At 38.6% G+C, this 27014-nt stretch overlaps 1 protein-coding gene and 1 long non-coding RNA gene across 2 annotated transcripts in view; one reads left to right on the top strand and one right to left on the bottom strand.

The window, feature by feature from the left end:
- The window catches only part of LOC110176284 (uncharacterized), a 344989-nt gene that overhangs the window by 264132 nt on the left and 53843 nt on the right, over positions 1-27014 (top strand). The window lies entirely within an intron of this gene.
- Positions 192-7379, bottom strand: Tollo (Toll-like receptor Tollo). Its single transcript, XM_020942402.2, has one exon. The coding sequence runs from the start codon at positions 6827-6829 to the stop codon at positions 2759-2761; it is 4071 nt and encodes a 1356-aa protein (XP_020798061.2). The 5' UTR covers positions 6830-7379; the 3' UTR covers positions 192-2758.

Genomic DNA, 27014 nt, shown 5'->3' with positions numbered 1-27014 from the left:
AATAGTGCTGTGAAAATGTAGAAAAGGCAAAAATAAAATACGGCTGCTGGCATTGGAATTTGCAGTTCGTATCAAGAATCCATATCAAATGTCAAGGCGAGATAGTTTATGGCTTATCAGCGCAGACGAAAAAAATAACAATAATAATTCGGCTTCAGCTGTGGGAATATGAATAAAAAACTCAGATTTGGTTTGTTTTATCAATTTTTTGTCATTTATATATTTTTGTGTTTCAGTTTTTTCTCTTCGCATGTTTTTGTTTCTTGTTGCTATAAACTAGAAAACATAAGGTTATAAAATAAAATACATATTCATAAATGTGTCCGAATAGTTACAGTATTTACAACAAAAGCGGGGGGCGAGTAAATCTTAATAAAAAAATGTTATGCATATATTTATATATAGTACACATGTAATCAGTCGATATATGTTTACAATTTTTGCTTGATTCGTGTTGCATTTTAATTTTGCGTATTTAAATGTATACAGTCCATTTGTTTTTATTTACAATATTTGAATAATTTTTCATAGAATTAATATGGCTGTATGTGGTAGGCGGGGCTGTTCTGGATTCGGATTCAATTTATTAACTTATTTAATACAACTAACTAATGAGGATAAGCTTAGATCTAGACATAGGTTGGTAGGAAATTGGTAATTTGTCTTAATAAATTAATTAGCGCTTAATGCTAAAAACAAAATATCACAATGATTAAACAGATTAACGTATGATTAACATTTAACTTATTTACATGTAACTCTTGCAGTAAGAGGAGTTTGTTTTTCTTTATTTTGTTAACTAGTTTTCTGGTTTCTTGCTTTTGGAATGCATTTTTTAAATTGGCAAGACAGAGGAGTTGGAAATGGAGTTGGAGTTGGAAAATAGAAAATTGCTAAAGAGAGGGCGTAACACACAACCTTGTAGATTTTAATCGCCAAAAAAGACCAAACTAATCTGTACGTCTCTGTGTTCTATGTTCTGTTGTTGTTTTGCTTTCCTCCTTTTCTGGCCTTGTCGATTTTGGCCAAAACACAATTTTTGGGGGCCAAAAAAAAGAGCAACAAACACACACGTGCTGATCTCTCTCCTACGCCTTTCCTTTGTTATTCAGGGAACTTTCTCGTTTTCAAGATTGCTGCAGCAAGGTCAGCATCGCTTTTCCACTCTGGGAAATTCTGACTACCTTCCTCCTAATCTCTGACTAGCTGGAAAATAAAAGAAAGCCTGGTTTTTCCTCAATCTAGACATGGCGTGATCTTGGTTTTATATTTTTCGCAACATCTTTCTTTATCTTTTCAAATTAACTGGCATTGATTGCTGGCTATACGTTGGTTTTATCAAAAGTCAAATCCTCTTAACAATTGTTTTCTTTTCTCATGTTGGGAAATGTTTCCATCTATTTTCCTTTTTCCCCCCATTGATTAGCACATGTAATTGTGGCTCAAAGGGAGGAAAAAAGCAGATAACAAAAGAAGAGGAAGAAAACCTAAAACAAAACCAATTTTAAACCATGTCTGTAGACGGTCTGGGTTCTAACGTCTAAGGTCTGCTTTTTGTTACAATTTTTCCTTTGGCCAGACATGAGCTCTGTGATGTTTTGCGTTGCCTATTTTTCGTTAGCCTTACAGTCACAGTCGCAGTCACAGATACAGATACAGATACAGATACAGCTGCAGCTACAGCTACAGCTGCTGCAGATACAGATACACGGGGTGTATCTTCTACACACGTCGGGCTTGTTATAGCAAAATGCAGCAGTTAAGATGAACTAACGACTGAACGTTGCAAACAGGGAAAACGAGGGAAAAACAAAAACTGGAAAACGACAAAATAAAAAGGAGAAAAACAAAAAAAAAAACGAAGGAGGAACGTAACGAAAAAAAAAATAAAATAAAACCAAAGGAAATACTTTTGGGCCTGCGCTGCCTTTTGTTGCTGACTGACTGGTTGGTGTTTGTCTCTACACAGAAATAAATCTATGAAATATATCCATCTTTTGCAAGTCATAAGATTGTCAGAATATTAATTAAGAAATGTTCTTTAAAGACTCTTAAGATAGGTATCACTTTTGAACTAAAAAAATACTTCATGAGTAGTTTGAAATATCTCAAAGTTTCTCTGTCTGTAGACGCTGCTCGTTGTGTGTTGCATGCAACATCAATTTTCTGAATCTAGCTGCGAGCCAGGAAACTGAAAATAGCTGGCCGTAAGAAAACAGAACAGGGCCAACAACAAAACAACAATTGGCCTGGCTCGCTAGCTATTTTACTGTTGTCTTTTGTTGTTGTTGGCGTAGTTGTTGTAGTTGTTGGTGTATTTGTTGGTGTAGTTGTTGGTAGTTCTTGGTTGCTGCTGCCCAGTTCTTTCCCCACTCGATTTTTCTTTTACTTTTGCTATTTTAACATGTAACTAGGCTTTTATCGCTAAACGCTTGAATTTGCATATTGAATGCAATTCCCCTTTTTCTTTTTTTTTTTTTTTTTTTTTTTAAGGTTTTTGGTTGAAACCCGAGGAAGTTAAACTTGTTTTCCACTTTTTTTGAGGCTAGCAAATGGTCTGCAGATATTCTAGATCAGCTTTCATAACTCAACAAGATCGTTTGTGCTCCTTTTTAGCATCATAAAAATGAATTTTACTTTGGTAAATAATCGAAAATAGAATTTAAACAAATAGAAATGGATTCTCCAATCATTTCCAACTCTCCTGACCTTGCCTTTAACCCTTTTTCTTGACCTCTACTTAAACCTAAAACCCCACTCACATGTGCAGATTTCTAGATGCCGGCGTTGGTTGTGTTGGAGGCAGGGGCAAACTCTGCTGTTGGATGCCACCTGCCAGGGGTATCATTTGGGGTACCGAGGGATGGCCTCCAACACCACCACCCACCGAACCGCCACCCATCAGCAAGGCCGCCTGCTGTTGCGTAGTGTTGTTATTTCCGCGAAGTTGCTGCTGCTGCTGCTGCTGTTGCTGCTGTTGTTGCTGCTGCTGATGCACCGATGGCTGACGACGGAAGCTGCCCGGCTGTTGGGGCGGCGGTGGCAACATGAACTGCTGCTGATGATGATGCACCTGGTGGGGAAGTGGCATCGCCTGCTGGTGGACATGATGGTGATGGTGGTATGCCGCATGGTTGATCGGCACATGGCAACTTTGGCCTACGGCACCATTGCCAGAGCGTTGCGATGATGATACATCCGGCAGGGCAAAGCGCAGTTTCTGCCAGAAGAGCTTGTCGCCCCATTGGAGATATGTATTGGTCTTTAGATACAGGCGTAGATCCGGATCCAGTTCCTTTTGCGGCACCTCACCCAGGACAATGACTATCAAACGACGGCGACGATCCCGGAGGACTGATTGGTGAGCTGATTTGAACTCGAAGCGGCACCATTCCGACTTGATGAAGTTCTCACTGACCACCATGATGGTGCGACGGCTGCTATCGATGGCCTGGACAATGGTTTCCGGCAGATAGCCACCGACGGGGAAGTCCCTCTGATGCAGGCACAACTTGTAACGCTGTGCACCCATCTCCAGCATTGGAGCCAGTTCCTCATTGACAAACAGTTCATCCTTGGAGGAGTACGAAACGAAGGCATCGAAGAGCTTCTCCCGCTCATTCTTGTCCACATCCTTTTGGGCATTGTAGAAGAGTCTCACACCAAATCGAGAGTGACACCAAACACGCATCTCCTGGCGGAAAATGAACACCAACAAAGTGCAGATCATCACGAATATAAAGGCCGTTAGGATGGCCACCAGGATGGGAATGTAATCCTGCTTTGGCGGTTGATTCAAAATCATTTTCGTTGAAGTGGCATTCGAGGCATTCTCCCCACCAGCTTGCTCCGCAAAATCATAGTTATTGTCCAAGCCCAAAGGCAACGTTTGGCTGCACTGCACCACGGGCAGGGAGGTGGCCTCGGCAGACTGGGGATACACCACCATTTGTTGGGTATTATTACCACTAATCGATTCGCACTTCATCTTTAGCTTATCCTGGACATACTCATGCCGATTCATATAATCCCTCAGTTTGTCCATGAACTCACAGTGGCAGCTCCAAGGATTCCCCGCCAATCGAAGTTCGTTGAGGTAACTGGGCAGGAAATTCCAAACAGCAAACGAGGTGATGGCATTGTGATCCAATCGCAATATCTTTAGGTGATACAGGTGCGTGAAGGTAAGAGTATCAATGCTAGCAATGGCATTATGCTGCAAATACAGTTCCTGAAGATTATCCAGACCCTGAAACTCGTTGCCATTGAGAGCCTTCAGCTGGTTACTTTGCAGCTGGAGAACTTCCAGTTCCAGAAGACCGTAAAAAGTGCGATTGTGCAGAACCTCAATCCGTGAATGATTCAAATGCAAAACCTTTAGTCGTTTGCGTCCAATGAAAGCATGACTCTGCAGCTCCCGGAAGTTATTCCCGTCCAAATACAACTGCGTGGCATCCATAGGAATGTGAGAGGGCAGAGCCTGCTCATAGGTGGCCCGACTGCAATCAACCACATTCGAAGTCCAGGATTGATCATGGTAGCAGGAGCATCTATCCGGGCACTCCATCTTACAGTCACAGGCCTGGAAGTCACAGCAGTGGCACAAGGCAAAGCAATGCGAGGCATATTTGCAGAGGAAGTCATCCGAACGAGCTTCGATTAGGGAGACATGCGAAGAGCCACGGGCATAGGCCAACCGGCAATGAATCTGGTCCAAATCCATCAACTGAGGCTGAGTGCGCGACTCCCGGTTCACCTTTTGCAACCAATCCAGATTGCAATCGCATTCGTAGGCATTATGACCGATATAAAACTCGGGGATCTCCCGATCCTCGGCTATGGGTGACAATCGCAAAGCATTGGGCTCCAAGGTGGTTAAACTATTCCTCACCAGATCCACTCTCGTCAAATTGGGTTTCTTGAAGAAGGTGTAGGGTTGGATCTTAGATATCTGATTGTCATTCAGATAGAGTACTTCCACGCTGTTTGGTATAGAGCTGGCTGTGATCTCTGTCAACATGTTGTAACTGGCATCAAAGGTACTTAGACTGAGTTCGCTCTCAATCTCAAAGTAGTTTCCCAGCTGGGCGATCCTATTGGCCCGCACATCCAACCATTGCAGACCGATGGGAATGTGCGAGTAATCGAACTTTTCCAAACGATTTCCCGAAATATTCAACCACACCAAGTTGGGTAGCTCTGTAAAGAGTCCAGCAATAGATTTGAGTTGATTTCCATCCAAACGGATGGCCTGCAGCTGGCTATTCCTCTGAAGCGAACCCGCCTCAATGGATTTAAGTTTATTTCCCGACAGGTTGAGGATCTGCAGGGAGCTCATCCGATCAAAGACTCCTCGCCTGATTTGTGTTAGCGAGTTCTCTGTCATCCGAAGACCATAAAGATTCTCCAACTGTGTGATGCTTGTATCCTCAATCTGGCTAATCATATTCTCGCCCACATCCAAGGTCTTCAGCAGAGGAACATGTGCCAAAGCTTCAGGAACTGTCTTCAACTTGTTGTCATTCAAATGGAGATCCTGAAGACGACTGCAGTTCATCAGGGATTTATGATCCAGCCTGGATATCCTGTTAAAGTCCAGGGAGAGCACCATGAGATTGTTTAAACCCTGCAAAGTGTTCTGTTCGATGGTTGAGATGCGATTCCGGGACAGAATCAGTGTATGCAGATTGGTTAAATCCCCAAAGATTCCCGTCGGCAGCTGATCAATGTAGTTGCCCTCCAGTTTAAGGATTTGCAGACTGGTCAGAGGCCGGAAGATGTGCGCCTCCAGGCGACTGATTTTGTTTGAAGAAAGATCAAGCATCATGAGACGTTTGAGACCCACAAATGTGGCGGCATTAACCCACTGAGAGTTGAGTTCATTGCTAGCCAAGTCCAGTATTAGCAACTCCGCCAGATCACTGAAGATGCCAGGGGCCAGGACATTGATGGAATTATTTCGCAGATAAATCTCCTGCAGTTGCTTGGTTTCCGCAAAGAGTTCCGGTGGCAACGAGGACAAACGATTCGCTGACAAATCCACAACTTTCAGGGATAACAGACCCTCAAAAGCACGATCCGCCAAGAAGCTCATGCTATTCTTGGCCATATTCAAATGGGTCAAGCGTCCCAAGGCAGACAACATGGTCGTTGGCAAACTGACCATTTTATTTGCACTCAAATCCAAACTTTGCAGTGTGGAGCCACAGACTCGGGCCTTCCTGGAGCTCAGCGAGGCACTAAAGTAAAAGTTGCTTATATCCTGGATTTTGTTGTAGGAGGCATTGAGATGCTGCAGTGATTTCAGTGGACAGACCATGCCATCCGGTATCAGCCAAATGTTGTTTAGACTGAGATCCAATCGCTCCAACTGCCGGAACTCTACAAAACTATTGGAGGCCATTTCCAGTGACATGGTGGACCAGTCACCATTATGCGTGCGAATGGTGAGATTCCTCAGTTCGTGGAGACCACGAAAGGAACCATCGGTGAGGTTGCCCAGCTTGCAGTATTCGATGGTTAGATCCCGGAGCTCCACCAGAGACCGGAAACTGTCCGGACTGAGGCTACTTTGGAAGAACAATGCATCGTTGCACTCCAGACGCAATCGCACCGTATTGTGCGGTTGAATCACACTAAAGTTGGTGTTCTCCAGTTCCGAATTGATGGTCCTAAGGTGGCACACCAAGGTGATGTCGTGCTCCCCACCGCCGGACCAGCGGCATTCATCGGGAGCTTGGTACAACACCGTTTTGCTCAGGGCCGCTCCAAAGATGGGCATCACCCAGGTGGCTATGAGGACATAGAGCATGTGACTGGTGGCCAGCATCTTGGATGAGATGTGGATTTGTTATTAGCTTCTTGCGGGGATTTTGGGCAAGGGATCGATCTCTCTATTCGATCTCACATTCACACACTCTCACACTTCCCTTTTTTCTCCCGTCTCTATTTCTCGCCCATTTTTTTGTTTGTATGGTTTTTGCGTTTTTATTTTTTGGATTTGTTGTTTTGGTTTTCAAATTAAATTAAAAATCACTTTTCACACATCACCACATATCAGATTTTGTAATGCTTAATGACTTTTATCTAATACGATTTTCTTGTTTTTCCCGCTGGTGCTATTAATTTCTTTCGTGCTTTTGATTTTCCGCTTTTATGTTTAAATTTTCATTTTGATTTCTCGTTGGCTTTCTCAATATCTTTTTTAGTTTCGCGTTGACCGTAATCCAAGTGGGGGGTAGCGATAGCGCGTTTGATAAATTTCTGTGTTCTAAATTTTCTCGAGGCGATACTTCTGCTTTTCTTTTTTTTCTTAATTTATTTCTCTTTTGGGTCCGCTCAACGACAGACTCGCGTCCGCTCGGCTCGAAGTCAATTTTAAAACTGATCGTTCTCTGTGCCGCTCAGTCAGCAGCAAGTGCCGCACTCAATCGAGTAGGTGGCCGTTGCAAGAGTGAGTGAGTATGGGTGCACTGGGAGAAATACACTCACAATGGAGTCAGAGAAAATAATATAAATTTTAGAAACCAAAGATTTTTAATTTGGGAGGTTTTCAAGCTAAAAACTATGTTTATTTTCCATTCAAACTATATTTAAAAATGAATTTTCATAGTTAAAGCATTTTATTTGAATAAAACTCTGCTTATAAAACCAAAGCTATTAATTTAAAACGTTTTTTAAGCCAAAAAGATGTTTCTTTTATGTAAAAACAATTTTAATTGTTAAAGAATATTATTTAAATACGAATCTGTTTATAGAAATTTTAAAAGAATTTAAAAGGCAACTTTTAGTGTTTCTTATGTTTATTTAACATTAAAAGGTTAGTTTACATTTTCTGATCATTTTATTCATGTGTTTTCATATATTAATTGTTTAAAAATGGGGTAAATACATTAATACTTAGTTTTAAAAATTTCTAAAAACTTTCTTCTTTATAATTACACTCAGTACACATATAATTTATATATTATATTTGTAATGGAACGTCTTAAAATTTAATAAAATTAACAAATCGTTTGATACATCCATTTATTATACATATTTAATATATTCTTCAATGCAAATACCATTTGACATTGATTTCCAAGCATATAAATGAATCATAAATATTAATCAAATAATTATATTAAAATACTGAAACTACCCCCTATTTTTCTCCCAGTGCAACTGAGAGCAACTGAGTGAAAACCTATTCGGCGAGCGAGCACCCATTGAGCACGCACACAGAACCCCGAGAACTAGAGCGAGAGATCGATGAGGCAAAGAGGATAAAGTAAACAAAGCTATGCAATGCAAACGCAAAACGCAAACGCAACGCACGATAAATGGCCCACAGTGCACAGTGGGTTGCATAGCAATGGCAGGTAGAATTGGAAACGAATGGCAGATGCGAAATAAGGAAATGAGATCGCGGGAGATGGTTAGGCAGGTGATTTTGTCTCACAGAGAACATGTGTAATGTTTCAAGTCCTTTCGGAATCAGCAACATTTTCTTTTTGAGGGTCAAGGCAGAAATTAGTAAGATGATATGGTTCAAGATTTAGATCAAAGATTTGCCGTAAACTGATAAAAAGAGTTTTTCCCAAGGGAAGCAGGAAGATGGTTTGGGTAATGTTGGGAGAGCAAGTGTAATATAATAGTCCTTAAAAACGGAAATATAATGGAGATTACATATAGATTTTGAGCTTTCTGAACATTTTACTAGAAACTTAAATTGGTTTAAAATTTAAAATTTAAATTGGTAAGCATAAAGATTAATTTTCGGATACTTAATATATCATAATATCACGTATACGCCTGGTACTTTGCACAAATTATATTCAATGACAAATTCAGGTTTTATTAATGCTAAAAGGCTAAAAAAAAACCATAAAGGACATACAGTTTCCTATATGACTTCCGGTTGTAAATTTCTAAATACAAATCGAATTAACCAACAGAACCCATGACTTGTCACGCCAAAGAGCCTTGATTTGTGTTAACAAAAACCCAGCAAGTCCACCTAATAGATCCTCACCCACAGCACCTTGGCACCTTGCTGCTTTCCATGTGCCCACTGTGCGGCACCGTGGGCCTTGCCACCCCGTTGCCCTTGCCACCGCCTGTCGGTTCCGCTGAGCGTCAAAGCCGAGCAAACAATTCCAATGAGACATTGACACTCGTCACACCGGTTAGACGAGTTTTCCCTTGGCTCTTAGCTCTTTCACTCAGCTGAATACTCTCGAAAAATTGAGTGATTTTTTCGTATTCAGCAAATGAGTGTATTTTTAGAGAGCGGATTTATTTGCTGAATAAGTCGGAATTGAGTGCAAGTGGCTGATCTTTGCGGCTTTTCTTTGGTTCGCCACAAAAACTGAACAGTAAGAGAAAAAACAAGAAAGGAAGCTAACTTCGGCACGCCGAAGTTTATATACCCTTGCAGATAGAACTTCTATGAATAGGAATCCATACAATATAAATTATATGTATTTGTGTTAAGAAACAATGAAGTAATACCTGCTTTCATTTCATTCACCTATACATATTATATTTGCAGTTTTACATTCACAGATTTGCATTTTTCTTCTACATCAAACGATCGTTTGTATGGCACCTTTATGATATAGTCGTCCGATTTTTATGAAATTTGCCACAAAATTTAAGACTTATATAAAATGGCTATACCTCAAATTTGATGAAAATCAGCTGAAAACTAAAAAAGTTATAAATTTAATTGTATTAATTTCTCGATCGCTCCTATGGGAGCTATATGATATAGCCGTCCGATTTTCATAAAATTTTACACAAAATTGTAGAATAATATGAAATGGCTATATCTCAAATTTGATTAAATTCTGTTGAAAACTAAAAATTTTATAATTTTTTTTGTAAAACTTTTCCGATCATTCCTATGACAGCTATATGATATAGTAGTCCGATCCGGCCCGTTCCGACATATATACGAGTGAGAGTATATAGAAGACTAACTGCAAAGTTTCATTCAGATAGCTTCAAAACTGAGAGACTAGTTTGCGTAGAAACGGACAGACGGACAGACGGACAGACGGACAGACGGACAGACGGACAGACGGACAGACGGACATGGCTAGATCGACTCGGCTGTTGATCCTGATCAAGAATATATATACTTTATATAGTCGGAGGTGCCTCCTTCACTGCGTTGCAAACTTCTGACTGAAATTATAATACCCTGCAAGGGTATAAAAAAAACTGCGGGGAATAATCATAAAAAATTATTGAAATCAATTGTTAATTCAGCCAATGTCAGTTTGATATAGGCACACACTCATACACTCACACACACTCAAAGTCGAGCTTGAATCGACAAAAAATTGACTGATTTTTCTTGATTTATGAGAGCAGCTTGAAGTTGTTGCTATTTCCACTTCTTTCGGACCGGCTGGCAATCGAGATTTCTTGAGGAGATCGTCGGTTTGAGTTTGGGGCTTACTCATTACGACAAGGTGGCCATAAGGCAGCTCAGCCACAGATGGAGACTAAATCTTATATTTTTTTCGCATGATCTCTGGCTGTGGCATATGTTGTAACCGCATTTTCAAACTTTCCCAAAATTGCTGAAAGCGAGCAAAAATGAAATGCTTATCACAGCTATAAAGGTATATAGACCAGAACTTGAACAGTTAAGTTGGGAATAATAAGAATAAATAGAACATGAATTAATTAAGAAAGTGATGAAGTGATATATATCTTAAGACTTAAATGTTATACTAAGGAATACCTATCTTTCTTTGGCACTATACTCCCCACTTAAACCTGACAAAATATATTCCCATCTAGAGTTAAACCCTTGATTTGTTTGCACTATTATTTCGATCGCAACTGTGTGTATATAGCCACAGCCATACTTTGGCCAGTTGTAGTTGTACCTGTCGACGCCCGTTGAGTCCGACAGGTGCTGATTAACCAAACACATCCCAGGCGATGCGTATCAGTCAGCCAGTTAGCCAAGCAGCTTGTTTGGGCCACGTTTTGGGAATGGGATGTGAGAGATCTTTTCCCTTTTCCCTGGAAAACCCGCACCCAAAGCCTCCGTCTGAGTAAACTGCAGGTAGCCTACAAATTGTGTTGAAAGTTGACCGTGCAAACATCGTCTCCTCCACTCCTCTGGATTGGAATTGGAATTGGAATCGGGATCGGTATATCTTTGAGCTCATCCTTGGTCCTCAGGTAAAAACAGCAGCTCGGGAACAGATTGGTTTTTGCCCAAGGAGAAGGAGCGATATCTTTGGCTAGGATTTTGTTACAATCCTCGCTCAATTGTTTGTTCCTGCCTTGTACCTTTCTTTTCAGTTTATTTTTATTTCTTTCTCTCCGTCCCTGCTCTTATGATTTTCTTTATCGCCTCAGATCGATCGATCAGGCCAGTTGGTGTAAGCCAGGAAGTGCCTGGGTATAGAAAGAATTGGCTTAGTCGTTCAAATTGCACAATATGTTCATGTTCTGCTGGGGGAAAATGCACTTGAAATTATATTTTGGGACTTTTTTTCGGAGATGTTAAGATTGAGAGATGATAGATTTGATAGATATATACATATATTGCATTCTTTTTAAATATTTTCTGTCATTTCAAGAATTAATGAAAAGGATAGATTGTAGATTGAATTGATATTATTTCAATTTCATTATTTCTAAATATTTTCTTTAATGTCATTGAATAAAATGGGTCTTAGGTAGCTTAAAAATAGTTTTAAATTATAATCATGACTTAAAACATATCTTCTCTTTAAATATTTCCTCCAACAAAATTTTCTTTTGAAGAATTTTTACACTTATATTGAATTTCTATCGATATTTCAAATTTACTGATTACTTTTCGTGGTCAAAGTGAATCTGTCTATAATTAATTTATAAAACGTAGGACCCTTTAGATACTTTATAAATGTAACTTAACATATTCATTTCTTAAATTATTGTCCCTAAAGCATATTCAATCTTTAACTTTTTCTAAAAAATCAAAATAGAAATGCTTCCTCTTTATCTAATATATTTCTATATATAATATTTCTCCTAGTGTATCTGTCCTTGTACCTTCTAGGATCCGTAACCGTATATGAGGGGCGGTCCTGCCTTCATTGATTTGATTTGATTAGATTAGTTGAGTGCCTGTGCCTGTGAGCAGAGTTGGGAATAACATTTCCCTACGATGACTGATCGTTGTCGATTCTCTTTCATTTCAATTTTTCATTTTCATTTGCGCAAATTATTTTTCTTTTGTAATCGTTTCGCTTGTCTTGGGTTGCCAAAGACGTGTGTATGGCTTTGGGTATCTGTATCTTGTGGGTGCTGGGCGCTTATGCGAGGCATTGCTCATTGGGTCACAGTCACATGAGTCACGGGCAATGATTCTTTTGTAGATATATTCGTACTGTAATATTTTTTATTTTTTCTACTTTTGCGCCAGCTGCTGCCGGTTGCGAAAATGTTGTCTGTTTTGTAGTCTTGTAATTGGAATTGCTTTTTTCTTTATTATTTGTACGGAGACAATGACCGCTGGGAGAGACGCCCCCGGTGAAGGTAGAATGGTAGAACCCTTGAGTAAGGATTAGGTTATTGAATTTGTAGACATCGCTTGGGAAGATCTCCTAGAGGAACTTCCTGTTTTGCTTACATTACTGAAGGTTTGTTTAGGGATCTTATTGAAGGGATTGATGGAGTTGAGGAGCAGGTGACAGGTGAGCTGAGCTTGCCTTATAAAGCCTAAGAAAGCATTTTAGATAAGCTTTAGGTATGTTAAGGGAAAGGATAATTGTAGAAATATTATACAGAATTGTATAAGATAAACTTAAAATCTCAGCTTTAATTCATAAAATAACAAAAGAGTAAGATGCATAACGCATACACATTTCTTTAATAATATTAGAACAGTAAAAGTAATATATGTAAATATGCAATCAGATTGCAATAAAATATAATAAATAAGATGCATAACGCTTCCCAATTCTTGCTAGTAAAGATCCCTGCTAAACCTATAACCTCAATTTTAATTTGTAAACTACTTTAAACCTTAACAAGACTTCTTTAGGCCCTTAAACATTGTTCTTTAAATATTCCTCTTACAGTTTTGTACTTCGAAAAAAGCTTCCTTTATTATTTTCTCAAGCCAGAAAATTCCATTAACACTCACTTCTGAGACTTGGTATTACCGCTTGTGAAGCCACGAGGGCGTTGCAATTAAATTCCCGGGCGATGACATGTCACGGCAATCGGCGATGGCATCCGTCAAGTGTCAGGCTAAGAAATCCCGCTCAGCTGCGTCTGGGTTTCCCCCGTTCCTTCCTTGTGTGTTTTATGTTGAATAAGTTGCCATTGTTCTTAATTATAACGCGTTGTCATGTGAGCTTGCCATTCATTCATTCAGTCAGTACCGCACTCAATTCCCTCGACTGGCGATCCATCTCAGCTGTTCTTTACGGCTTGACGCCTAATAAAAATTAATTTAATAATCTCCAACTGAGAAACTCAGAGGAGAGACCGAGGCAAGTGCGGCGGCAAGTGCGGGTGAGCAGTTAACGCTTATGTAAACAGAGTCGCCGAGGATGTGTGTGGATATCGCCGTCGTATCTGCTGTGCAAAACATATTAATTAGCATTTCCAATTTCGTATGCATATCTCTCTTAACTATCTCGTGATGCAACGTTGCACACACAAACGATGTGGCCGCCTTAACCCCTTTCGGGCTGGCCCCTCGACGATCGAAATAGACCCCCTTCGTTTTTGGCCCTCGAATGGGGACGGTCAGCAGAGTTTTTCTTCTTTTTTTATATTCTTTGCCATTCATTCGGTTTCTCTTTAGTTTTTTATTTTATTTCATTTTTTGCAAGCCACTAAAGAACTTTGGCATTGCGTCTGGGCGACTTAACGAGAGCGTAAAAGCGAAAACATCAAAATAAATAGCTCAAAAAATTAACAAGACAGCGTCAGCAGCGACGGCGACGTCAGCGTTTCGTTTCTTGATACCCTTTAAATTTAAATGGGTAAAGGGTATTTGCGGTGATAATGATTGCATTATTAGGGAGAAGGTATTATGACAAAGGATATATGTTTTGAAGGCTAATATAAGGCATGTTTTATATGATTTGCACACAGAGAAAATATAGTATATAAGACGCATATTTCTAAAGTTAAAGTAAATACATTTGCTATAAAGTAACTATGTGTTGCAATCTAAAACAAGGAAATAATTTTATGTATAAAAGTACCAGCATTTATAATGTATAAGATTCATATCGCTTGCACATTTATTTACAAAAATATAGGACAGTAAAAGGAATATCTGCTAAAAGGCTAGTATGTATTTTATTTTATAACAAGGAAATAGCTTTATATGTACAAGTACCAGAATATTGATAAATAAGATGCATAATGCGTCTTTATTTAATTTAAATACAAAATTCAAGCCAGTAACAGTTCCGTAACCTTCTAAAAATCTTCTATTAAATATAAACCAAGTCCATCTATATCTAAATAATAAGTAAATGCATTGAAGCAACGCGAATATATATTAGATTTGGAGGCATATTTTCTGCTATTAAATTCACTTAACATTCGTGCTAAAAAAAAACCACAAATTAAATATCACCCATGTCCATCTAAGCTAAACACGAGTCCTCTTTCATTAGACCTACATTGTTCGTTCAAATTTCCTCTTCAACCCCAATTATTGAGGGTAAAAATAAAATATTTGCCACCTTTTTTTACTCCTAAAATAAAATAGGTAAAAAATCAGTTTAATAGGTAAAAAAACAGGCTACTCTTGGTCCCTAGTCTGCGTCTGGAACTAAACCGGAGACCGGGACTACTACCCGCGGACAGAGAAGCACCAGGGAGGAGAGGGTAGGACCGGGTCGGTCTGAACTGAACTGAGCTGAGCTGGACTGGGTTGGGCCTGGACCTGGACCTGGGTCTTGAGTGAGCTGAACTGACAGACAGCCGCCGTGGCAACTAATCGAAACGCGTTGCAGCTGCCTCCTCGTTCGGGTTTCTCGCAGTCAAAGTGGTTTGGTGGCACGATACACGCTCTCGGAGGAGCTTATATGCCTTGCTCGTATCGTAGATATTTTTAGGCGCGAGTGTTTACCTACAACGCTCTCCAAAAACTTGGCAGCACGACAGGCTCTCAAGCCTAGAGAGAGAGGAGGAGAGGTCCAAGTCAGGGGAGGAGTTGTGGGGATCGACTTTAGCGTTCCGACTGGACGCACATCAAAAAGACCATAGACGACGTCAGACATGGACATGGACAAACAACAACAGAAGCAACAGCAGCAGCAGCAGCAGCAAACACATATACATCCACAGTGAGGTCCAATTGTATTCTGCCCGAGGCCCGACGAATTGAAAGGATATACTACGCAATGCAAGGAGGTTGTGGCAGTCAGCAGTAGTCCACAGTCGGTAGTCGTTCATCTCGGGCAGACGAGCTCTATATAATTTGATGAACAAACAAGAGACAGGCAGACAACCTTGGACCCAAGACAGGCCCCGAACCCAGCTTCCAAGCTAATCATCTACATAGCTGCACTGGGAGAAGTGAATAGCATGATATTTGAAAGATTTAAAATATGTTTGTAGAGTTGAAAAGGGTCTTAAAAGACTTAAAGATCTTCTTTGCCTTAAAACTCAAAAAGTTTTTAAAGGTCTCCAGCCAGCTGATCTAGACTTCTTTTTATTCACCAAAGTCTTAAATATGTTAAGCTGCTTGAAGATTATTCCAGAAACCTACACTTTTCGTTTTTACAGTTAAAAATTCCTGTTCAAAATGAGAAAACTTCCATAAACAAGCCTCAAATATTTCTTATATTAAATCAAATCAATTAATACATTATTTTCTCAAGTGCATATAGTATGCAAAACCAGCCTTAAAGACTCGCCCTGCCTTTGGCCAACCCAGTTCATAATAATTATAAAAAAGAAACTACTTAAGTCCATCCAAATGGGCCTACAATTGACTCGATCTGACTCCGGAGGCTGGGCCACAGCCACAGACCGATGCGAATTAGCATTAGCATAAGACCAAAAAAGTTGATTCATGCAATCCATTGGAATTAGTCAAATTATAACTCAACTGATTTTAATGGTGACTGGCAAATGACAGCCAACTTGGCGTTTCCCTTAGCTCCATAAATACATATATATATACATATAGTTTTCTGCTGGCCATTCATAAGTTCTCGCCATTCGACGAGACTCGTGCTTCGATAAAAAAAAGAGAGGAAAAAAATGATAAAAAACTGAAAAGGAAGTTGAAACTGGGAGTGCGGAGAACAATGGCAAACATATTTGGCTTCTGTGGGACGATGGACTGGAATTAGTCTCGCTTGGCTATAAATAATTCGCATTTTATTCAATTAGGTTGAATGGAAGGCTTACTATACTATACTATATATATGAAAAGCTCTTTTATAGTTAGATGTGGTCGTTAAGAAATCGGCTTAGTAAATTAACTTTATGGTTAGTTAACAAAAGGAACTTAATCTGTGGACAAAACACACCCTTGTTTGTGTGAATTTAAATCAGTTTAAGAAATATTACATCAGTCCAGTTAAATATCCATGAAGTTATAAGGTCAAAACTGTTTATATAAAACTAAATTTAAGAGATCAGACCTTAAATGATATAATATACTCCAAAATATAACCCACAGCAAACTTTCTTACCCAGTAATATTACCCCATTGATCTTCTTTCTTTTCCCCATTTAAAATATTTAAATAAAATACAAGGCAAACCTTTTATTTATCGATCTCAAAGGCAAGCTTAGTATCAAAAGAGTTCATGATAAATATACCTAATCTAACATTTAAATACAAATTTGAACAGGAATTTCTCATTATCAAAAGAAGACCCATAAACCTGGTTATCTACCACAAACACAAACACAACCTCCACAAAATGCCACTTTGATACCAGTTTTATTAATGCTTGTCCCCCCGATATAGCCCTATATCTTCACTAATATGTCATCTATTTGCAACTAAATGTAATTAAAAAGAGGAACCACAAAGACAAAAGAGCGTCAAATCTATTGCGGGCGATAAGAATACTCCACAAAAAATAAACCGAAACAATCAACTGGAATCACATTTTAAAGTCGATCTCAAAGACTACTACTTGATGAGTGGTCAAAGTGAATCAAGATTGGGATCAGCCGAGAGATTAAATTACCATGTTTCGAAAGAGATCTAAAGTTTCTTTTCTCCGTGTTTTTTTTTTTATTTTGTTGCTGGTGGGTTGCTAATTAAAAGCGAGTAAAACTCCAAAACGAAATAAAATAAATTCCCCCAATGGTATGGAATGGGGGAAGAAAAGGGTAATAATTTCACAGACATTTCACATAAATAACATCAATCGAGAGCGCAGGCGACTCTCGAATGAACTTCTTCTAGGAATTTCGGATCTCAGGGTCCACAAAGCAAACGTTTTTCTTGTGTTTTTTTTTTTTGTGGGGAGTGGAAACATCATTAACATGTCGTAGATACGCGATGAGATTTCGTTGTTCTTTTTTTTTTCCAGGGTGTTTTAGGAGAGTTGAAGATTCCTCTCTTTCTATTTTGTTTTATATCTAACTGATTAACAATCGACGGGTATTGTTGTTTCTGTTGCTGCTGCTATCAGTCAGTCAAGGCGTTAAGGCCAAAATGTTGAACGTGGAAACGTTGAGTGAGGTTGCCCCATAGACCTGGCCAAGCAGCTCGTATATCTCGATCGCGGTTCGATCGCCGTCATCATCATCATCATCATCAGCTCGATCTCTGAGGAGTCTCTCCTCCGCCGTTTCGTGTGAAGCTGCATCAGCTGAAATATATTTTTATATATTTTGTTTTCCTTTTTTTCGTTTTTGTCTGATTTGGAGAGGCAACAGGTTAACACGCCAGGTTAAACTGACCCGAGGAGAGACCGCAAAACTGTTGCCTTGGCCCGAACATTTTTGATTGCTTTTTTAATGTTTCCAATTTATACGAATCATTGTTGTTTTATAGTCTGCTGCCACAGAGAGTCCATAATTTAGCCCGAAGAGACCAAGAAAGAAGCCGCGTTAAAGGTTTCCAGAAAAATTACAAAATAAATAGCAAGTTCTTTCTTTCTTTACACTACCCAAGTCTCTGGATTCCACGTCTGTTCAGTTCTTCAGATGTCATAAAGTCAAAAAGCGCTTTTGTCGGCATCATCATTCCCATTGATTCCCCCTGTTACGCACTGTGGCAATGCTTTTTAATTAGACAGTTTTGATGTTTGCGTCAATTGTCAATTGTGGCCCAGGAGCCAACCAACGATCCCTGGATCCTTTTACAAGTCCCGGCTTAGACGCCTGGGCCAAAAAAGGCGACGACGTTGTCGCCAACTTTGGCCAACAAATCTGTGTCAAGGCATGGGGCCAACATGCAACATTGCAGCAGCAACTGTTGCAGCGACTGTTGCTGCTGCTGCTGCTGCCGGGCGGATGATCTGAAGCGCGACAAGTGATTGCCATCAGTTGTCAGGCCGCTATCGTTGATCACAATGTCAACAGCAGCCAATGCAACTGCAACAACAACAGCAACATTTACAAAAGTTGCAGCAACAGTAGCAGCAGCAACAACAGCAGCAGCAACAACAACAACAACAGGCAGACCGTCAGACTGGCGACGGTGGCATATTCCCGTGGGGAGCTGCATTTAAAAGGCATTTAAGCCACAAAATCTCAAGCAGCAAAAGCAACAACAACACAGGCTTCAGTCAGCAACAATTACAGCAAGTACAGGAGATTAATTCCGGATGAAACAGTAAAACAAGAATACTCTAAAAAATATTTTCAAAACTTATAGATAAAGATTTTAAGGGAAATTTAACCAAGTAAAAGAATTTTATTTACAGATAAAGGTATACAAAATAAAACAAAAAAACTAAGAGAACAAATAGTAAATAAAACACTAAATTAAACTTTACATTAAACCAAAATCATATAATTTAAAGTTGAAAAACTGCTTAAAAAATAGTTTAATAAACTTAATTACCTGAGAAAACATAGTGGGCGCCTTAAGCAACATAATAACTATTAAAAATAGCCTACAATATTAATAACCTAATTAAAAACTCTTCCACAAAGACCCTTCTTTGAAAACTAGACTCTATCCCAAAACAATATTTATAACATATTATAAAACCATAAACTATATGGCTAGTTTTATTTCCATTATGCTAATTGAAAAGCGAGGGAAAACTGCCTCAATGAGAGCCAAACCCAATTATAAAGTTGCCGTGCCCAGTGGATCAAGGGCCAAATAAACACTAAAAACAAAGAAAAAATTGAGAACCACAATAAAGCTGAGCCGCCAAACGGATTGGTGGTGCAGCAGCAACCACCACAGTAGCAACTATAGCAGCAGTAGCAGCAGCAACATCAGCAGCAGCAACATCAGCAGCAGCAACAGCAGCAGCAGCAACATCAGCAACAGCAGCTGGGAGCTAACTTTCGTGACATGACAATTTCGATGATGATGATGATGAGCTGAAGCGGAGTTCAGTGGAGCTCTGGATCTCCTCAGCTGAGGATCAAGATCAAGGGGATATAGTTAGGGGTACAGCCTTGGGAAGGCTTTGATGCACTGAAAGGAATATATTCCAATTCTAGATGTCAACTTTAAACTAACGAAACGCTACTAAAATAGGTCAGTTATTGGTAAAATCTTGTTAAGAATTTAACTAAAGAAAATTGCCACACAAATTTACGAGGTATCTCTATATCAAAGCTATTAAATATCAAATTAAAGCATTATTCCTAATGGCAACAATTAAGGCTGACATTGTTTATAAACTGGTTTTATAGCAATACCTGCAATAACTGCTAATAAAAATGTTGAATAATAATTTTAAATAATAAATACAAAATTATATAATAATGGAATCTAAATCTGAACTTTAAGAATTAATTTCTTTGCGTGATTGCTGCTGTTGCTGTTGCTGTTGCTGCTGCAGCATGATGATGTTGTCGGTTGACAGTGACGATGACGATGAGGATGGATATGGGGATAGGAATGGGAATGGAGAAGGGGGGGCTTTGGGGGTTTTGGGGTAAGATGACTGCAACGACGACGCACGTTGACGATATGATAGACGCACTCATCACATCAGATCACATCACATCAGGCCGTGGACGTGCCGTTGATTGTCACATCGTTGCATCGCTGGCTACCGAATTGGATGGATGGGATCTCCAATGGAATGGGCTGAAAAGAAGGAGGATGCGAGGATGGGATCGCTTCAGTTTGGATCGGCATGCGGGCTCTTGAAAATTGCAATTTGCCGTCATTTTGTAATGAGGGAGCGCCGCCGTCGTCGTTCAACAAAATTATGGCAAATTGTTTATGGGGTGTTTAAATGGCTGCCGTTGCTCTTGCTGCTTATGTTGCTTTTCTTACTGCCTTGACTTTGAGACTATAATTTTATTTGTAAATAAATTCATGTGGAAAAACCAACAGAGGTTAGGCTACAGACCCGCCTAAGAGTGAGATAAATAGAGGAGGTTCTATAGTCATTAATCATTTGCTTACTGTTCAGTGTTGTTCTGTGCTATGCGTGCGTGTGTGTATTTGACTAACTCATTATAAGGCAGGAATCCCTAACATCCCTAACATGCAATTAAATAACGTGGGTCTAATCCTAATGAGACGACAGGCACTATGTCATGTAGTGCTTGTTGTTGGTTGGTTCTCCCGTTTTCCATGCAACATTTGCGTTTGCGCATGCGCATTTCCCGGACTCTAGAGAAAAACACCACGCATGAGTGAAAGCTGCTGCAGCGATTCGGGAGAATTGAGAAGTAGAATCAGAGAAATAGAGAATTAGAACCACCGGCTGGCCAGCAAAACAAACACGTGTTCCGGGCCAATTGCAATGGGCATGACTCCACCGATACAGAAAGAGAGAGAGATTTTTGTGCTGTCAGAGGCCTAAAGGAAAAATTAATCATATTGGGGTATATTCAGAGACAGAGCCAGAAATATGTGGTTGAATTCTTGTGGGCTGTTCCGGCCAAAAAGATATATGCCTTGATCATTAGGGAAATCTCTGGGAGATGTTAGAGAAGAGGCTGGAGGAAGTGAAGAATCATGTTTCTCGGCGAAAGAACACCTTTTTCTTTTTAGAGTGGGGAAGGAGAGCTTAGTGAACGAATATTGATTCATAAAGATCAGTGGATCTTCGCTTGATTAATTAGTCAATTTTAACTAGGGAGAGAGAGACAGGGAAGAAAAAAAAGAGATCTTGATCGATTTGATTGAGCACAGCTTAATTGTTGTTGATATTAAGGAAATTAGGAATTAACGGTGGAATAACAGTTTGGAATGGATTATAGAGTTTCTATGTAGAGATAAAATATCTTAAGGTATAAAGGATTTTATTTTGTTGAAAATATCTTAATAAACAACTGAAACAATATTAAAATACTGTTTTAAAATTACAAAAATACTAATAATATGAGTAGTTTCTATATTATATTTACATAAGTGGTTTTATAAGCATTATTTTAAGAAAATATAAAGGGTTTTAACATATTAATTATAGTACAAAACATTCTTGTTTCTAAAAAGATTTGTTTTTAATTAAAAAGTCTTTAAAAAACATTCTTTTTGTAAAAATAATAAAAATTAGAATTTTATTTTATGAAAATTCGTATACCCATAAAAATAGCTTATTAAATCCTTCAAATACTTATTTAATTCTTCAATATTTCAATTTCATATTTAACTTAACTTGAGTCTCTCAATATCAAGTCTTTCAAGTCTTTAAAAGACCCTATCCTTGCATAATGATTCATACTTTACTTTGTCCGGATCATAACAACCTTTTAAATACCAAAAATGGTTCCTTTTGTGCCTTTATGACACCCATAAAGCCATCCAACTACCCATAACATATGCATACTGATCCTCTTCTACTGATCACTTTTGGTCTGGGAATTTTATATACACTAAAGCAGGTATATATATGGATGTAGACATAAACCCTTGATGACCTTGCTTTAACTGTTTGTTGACTTTAACCCAACCGCTGACCAAAAGGCTCAACATTTTGCATAGATATCACTTCCGTGAATAAGGATCTTACATCCCACCGATCATGGCACGTAATTGGGCCAGCGTAAAAGTCCGGTGAAATATAATCCCATGATCCCTAAGGTGATCCTTGGTTGATTCACACAACCCACGCCGGTTTCCTGGATAACTAATGATCCGCGGGCGGAGAGACAGCAAAAATTCCCGGTAAGATCTTTTACGATCAGCACCCAAGTGGGAAGGAGGCCAGCCTTTGCTCACACAACTCTAATTGCTGTGGAAAAAGGAGGAGGAGATGGTATAGAGTTCCGAATAGAAGGGAATGGGTCATAAAAAAATTACAACCGCAGGATTTTCTCTGTCAGCGCAACCATTAATCCCTTTGGGTTACCCCAGGAGATTCCAGAGTTTGGTTCTGGTTCTGGTTCTGTCTGAGATTCTTGTTTTTCTTAACTGCTTGACAACGCCCTTGTAAAGTGTTTGCTTGGCTTTTGTCTTAAACTGAATCTGTTTGGGACCAGTGATGCAACTCTGGACCTTTTTCTGAATATATAGAAATATAATCCTGAATAAGTCAGGTATATAATATATAGTTTGTTGTTCTTTTCTGGCAATATTTGTATTGTTATTTTATGGGGGAGTGTTTAAAGGATCTTTTGTAGAGGTTTTGTTTTAAATTGTAAATATTTAAAACTGTGGTTAAAGTAGTCTAACTAGTGTATATTTTTAAAAGATGGTTGAAGTAATATTATTTATATTTTATGGGGGAGTGTTCAAAGAACTTTTTGTAGGGCTTGTTTTAAATTGTAAACATTTTTAAAAGATGGGTGAATTAAAGTAAGTTTTTAATTTTTTATAGATTAATTTGTTTAAAAATTAATTTGTTCAAACTCATTGTAATTATTTTTCTATATTAAATATTTATTTATTCTTTCTTTCAATTTGTATTATTAATAAAGTTGGGTCTCTTCAAATATTATTAATAATTATTTAAGCCACATAATACTCATTTTAAGAGAAACCTACCTTTTCCTATTATATACTTGAAATAGAAAAAATTTATTTAACAACTTAATATTTCCTTATCCTTTCCCCCGCTTTATAACCATTTTGTTGGCATCACTGTTTTAGGTCTAAAATAAATGATGCAGGTCGGTTCTTTTTTGGACATTTTACAGCGGCGGTTAGGCTCTAATAATTCTGTTCATTATGAATTAATTTAATTTGTGATCATGCTGGACTGGGGACCAGGGTCCAAGGGTTCCAAGGGGGGAAAGGAGAGACGGGTTGAAGAAGTGAAAAGGTTGCCCTCGAATTCCCAACGGGTGGGCGCCACGGATTGTGTCAAAGATATGCGACGCATGTGGCGCAAAGTTCCGCCAAATGCACAGTTGGTAGTCGGATTCAGATCGTTTTAGTTGGTTGAAAGGGGAATTTGGAATTTTTATACCATAAATATATATATATATAATGCGGCAGCTCTTCATAACCCCATTTCCTACAGGTTTTTTTTTCAAGGGGTCCCCTTTGCTCTTTCATATTTCTCATTTGTTGTTTTTATTTTCCCCCCTGCAAAAAGGTCAAACTCACGCAAAATTCGTTCACAATCTGTGAGTAGAGTGCCTGCCCGCAGACAATTTTTAATGGTCAAAGGTAGAGGATGAGGGTAGAGGGAGGGGATTTCTTCTCAAACAAGGCAAAAGTTTATCGCATCAAAAAAAAATAAAAATAAAATAAACTCAAAAACAAAACTCTCTCAGGCAACGTTGCGTGTTTGGCCAGCTTTGACCCAAAATAAAGTTGGCATTTTGAGTGTTTTATTGCATGGACACAAGTTTCAAGCAATCAACAAAGCGACTGATCAAATGCAAGATCATCCAAATGGGACAGCCAACGGAGGCCAGTGGAGTTACTGGGTTCCACCATCGTCTCTTGTCCAAGAAATATGTTTATAAACATGCACATTTGGCACGCGATCATCAATTTTTTGAACCCGTAACAGGCGCATGCGTACTGCAAGATACATTTTCTCTACCCGCCAGATACACTTTCAGTGTCTGCATCTTTTCTTTTTTATTTATTCTTTATTAATTTTTCGGTACAAGAAGAAAAATCACTTGTGTGTGTATGTGTGGATAGAGATAATGGTTATTGATATGTGAGAAATGGAGAGAAAGTCAGAAGAATTCTTACATGAAAAGCTTGTTTCAAATTTGTATTTTACGAGTGGGTTAAACACGATTATCTCCGATAAGTAGAAAGGAAAAGGAAACTTATTTTGTTTTAAGATACTTTTTTAATTGTTCTTGGAAAGTTAAAATTTATTTCTGATGTAAAATTAAATGATTTCTGCTTTCGTTTCACTCATCTTTTCTATTCCTTTAATTACAAAAGCAATATCTTGATTTCAAATTCGATTTCATGCCTTAATTCCTAAGTTATTTCTTCTTCAAATGCATTTAATGTACCTGTATCGAAATCAGTAAAAAGAAGAAAAGATTTTTGGGGGGGAAAAAGTTAAAGAACAATTACGATCGCCCCCCAATGACAGGAGATTGTGTGATCAGTGTTGATTCCTTACCTTAATTGTTACACAATGATCGGGCCGAATTCTCTAACTCAGCGGGTTCTCTCTGGCTGGTTACCCACCAATTATAAAGGTCGATTAGATAACCAGAAAAGAGGAACCAAGATTCAAGACTCCTATATCTTCGATCCCCTGGGTTTCCTGCATCCCATCGAGTTGCCCATCATCATGTTTTATTGTTTGCCAGAGACTTCAACTCCAACTCCAACTCCCAGCTTTAGCTCCATATACTGTTTTTGGACAACAAGAAAATTCAAACCAAAAAAAAAGAAATGTTCAACTCATTCGATGCCATTTAGAGCAACAATAGAGAGCACAAGCCCGGTAAAATGTAAACAGAAACACCGGCTTACGTATCGATACGAAAATGAGCAATAACCAGGCTGAAGGCACCAAAAAAATAAAGAAAAACCAGCACTGAAAAGCAGAAATTATACTGGGGGATAGTGGTACGAGAGCGACCTTCTCCTCGGATAAAACAACAAGCATACCCAAATATGCGATCATTACTCATGCGCGATTTCACAATAAATCAACGAGACGTGTTCACAATAATTTTATTCAACTTATTTTCTTGTCGGCTGCTCTTGGCCAGAGCTCTTTCTGGGTGCCCCAAGTTCTCCCAAGCCGCCGACCAAGTTCCAGTCCTCCTTCAAGCCTCCTCTGTGTGTGTCGATTGTTATTATCTGTATGGGGTTTTGGGTTCGGGTTTTTGGGATTGTGGATTGGGTTTGGGTTTGGGTTTGGATGCCTTGAGTACTGGATACTGGCCACCAAAAGGAGCGCAGGCTTTTATGTTGTTGTCGGCAACAATGAAACCGTTTTTTCTTATTTTCGTTACGAGTATTGCCAATGTGTTTGCTAAATATGCAAAGCACAAGAACTCACCGGGGGTAAGCCAACCTGGTGGCAGTTTAGGAGTCCCTGTGTTGCCAGTTGCTATTATGGCACTTGAAGAAATCTATGATTTGTTATAACAAAGTCCCTTTACAGTTTTATTTTCACAGTTTTGCATTTTCCTCTATTTTTAACAATTTTTTTTATGACAGCTATATGATATAGTATTCCGATTTGCATAACATTTAACATAAAATATAAGATTTTTATAGAATGGCTATATCTCAAATTTGATAAAAATCTGTTGAAAATTGGATATGTTGTTTTTTCTTAAAATTGTCCGATCGTTCCTATGGCAGATATATATATGTATATATATAGTCCATCGATTCGCCATGCTCCGATTTATATACTAGTAAAATTATATATAAGAATAACTCCATAGTTTCATTCAAATAGCTTAAATTTGTTCCAAAACAAATCTCGCACATCTGTGCATATGATTCCCAACTGGTTCTAACATCCCCGGAACGAAGTGACTGCTACCGGCCAAGTCTAAGAAATGTGTTGTGTTACAAAAGTTGCAAGTCATTGTGTATTAGTGTTTAAAGTGAGTAAGTGAACATACATACTTACTGGTGATAGATACTTACTGATCATAGTTACTTAATGTTCATAGATACTTACTGTTCAGAGTTACTTAATGCTTATTGATATTAACTGATCAGAGTTACTTACTGATCAGAGTTAAATTAAATATCAGCTCGCTTCTCCTCTCTGCCTCTCCCCCTCTCTCTATGTTAGTCGCTCTATGTTAATCTCTAGAGGCAACTCCTCTCCCGCCCACTCACACTCACTTTCTCTGCTCCTCTCTTTCCTCGGGGACTATAAATAGAGGCGCTAAGGGCCCGCGCGCCTCAGTCTGTCCTAGGGGTACCTAGTGTTAACATCTCAAGTGATAGTGATAGTGATTACCTTTCGATCCCAAAAATATGACGTGGCCAATGCAATACATCTGGATGACCAGGAAGAAGCTCACTTGGATAAAGTCACCCAATCTTGGTCACTACACTAGAAGGAAGTAAACAATGACGTGTCCTTTACTGCGGTAAGTCTTAACCATGACATTTATATTATGTATGAAGAAGCTATTGGTGGTATCAGACCTAGGTATCAAAGTTAATTACTGGTTATAGATACTGTTCAGACTTACTTACTGCTCATAGTTACTTACTGATCATAGTTAAATAATGTTCATTGATACTTACTGATCATAGTTACTTTCTTGTCATAGATACTTACTGGGCATAGATACTTACTGCTCATAGCTACTTACTGATCGTAGTTACTTACTGATCATAGTTGTTTACTGATTATAGTTACTTCATGTTCATTAATATTTACTTATTCTTGTTACTTATTAGTCATACTTACAAACTAAAAATGAAATTCTATAATAATAAAAGATAGCTTTAAATCAAATTAGATAAAAAATATGTTACCTGTAAAAGTTATAATTTTTGTTTGTATTATTTGAAGATA

Source organism: Drosophila serrata, unplaced genomic scaffold, assembly GCF_035046125.1.
Source record: "Drosophila serrata isolate PLE 108 unplaced genomic scaffold, ASM3504612v1 contig_272, whole genome shotgun sequence".
NCBI classification, from domain to species: domain Eukaryota; kingdom Metazoa; phylum Arthropoda; class Insecta; order Diptera; family Drosophilidae; genus Drosophila; species Drosophila serrata.
Note: the sequence above shows the minus strand (reverse complement) of the source record. Positions and strands in the feature narration are given on the sequence as shown.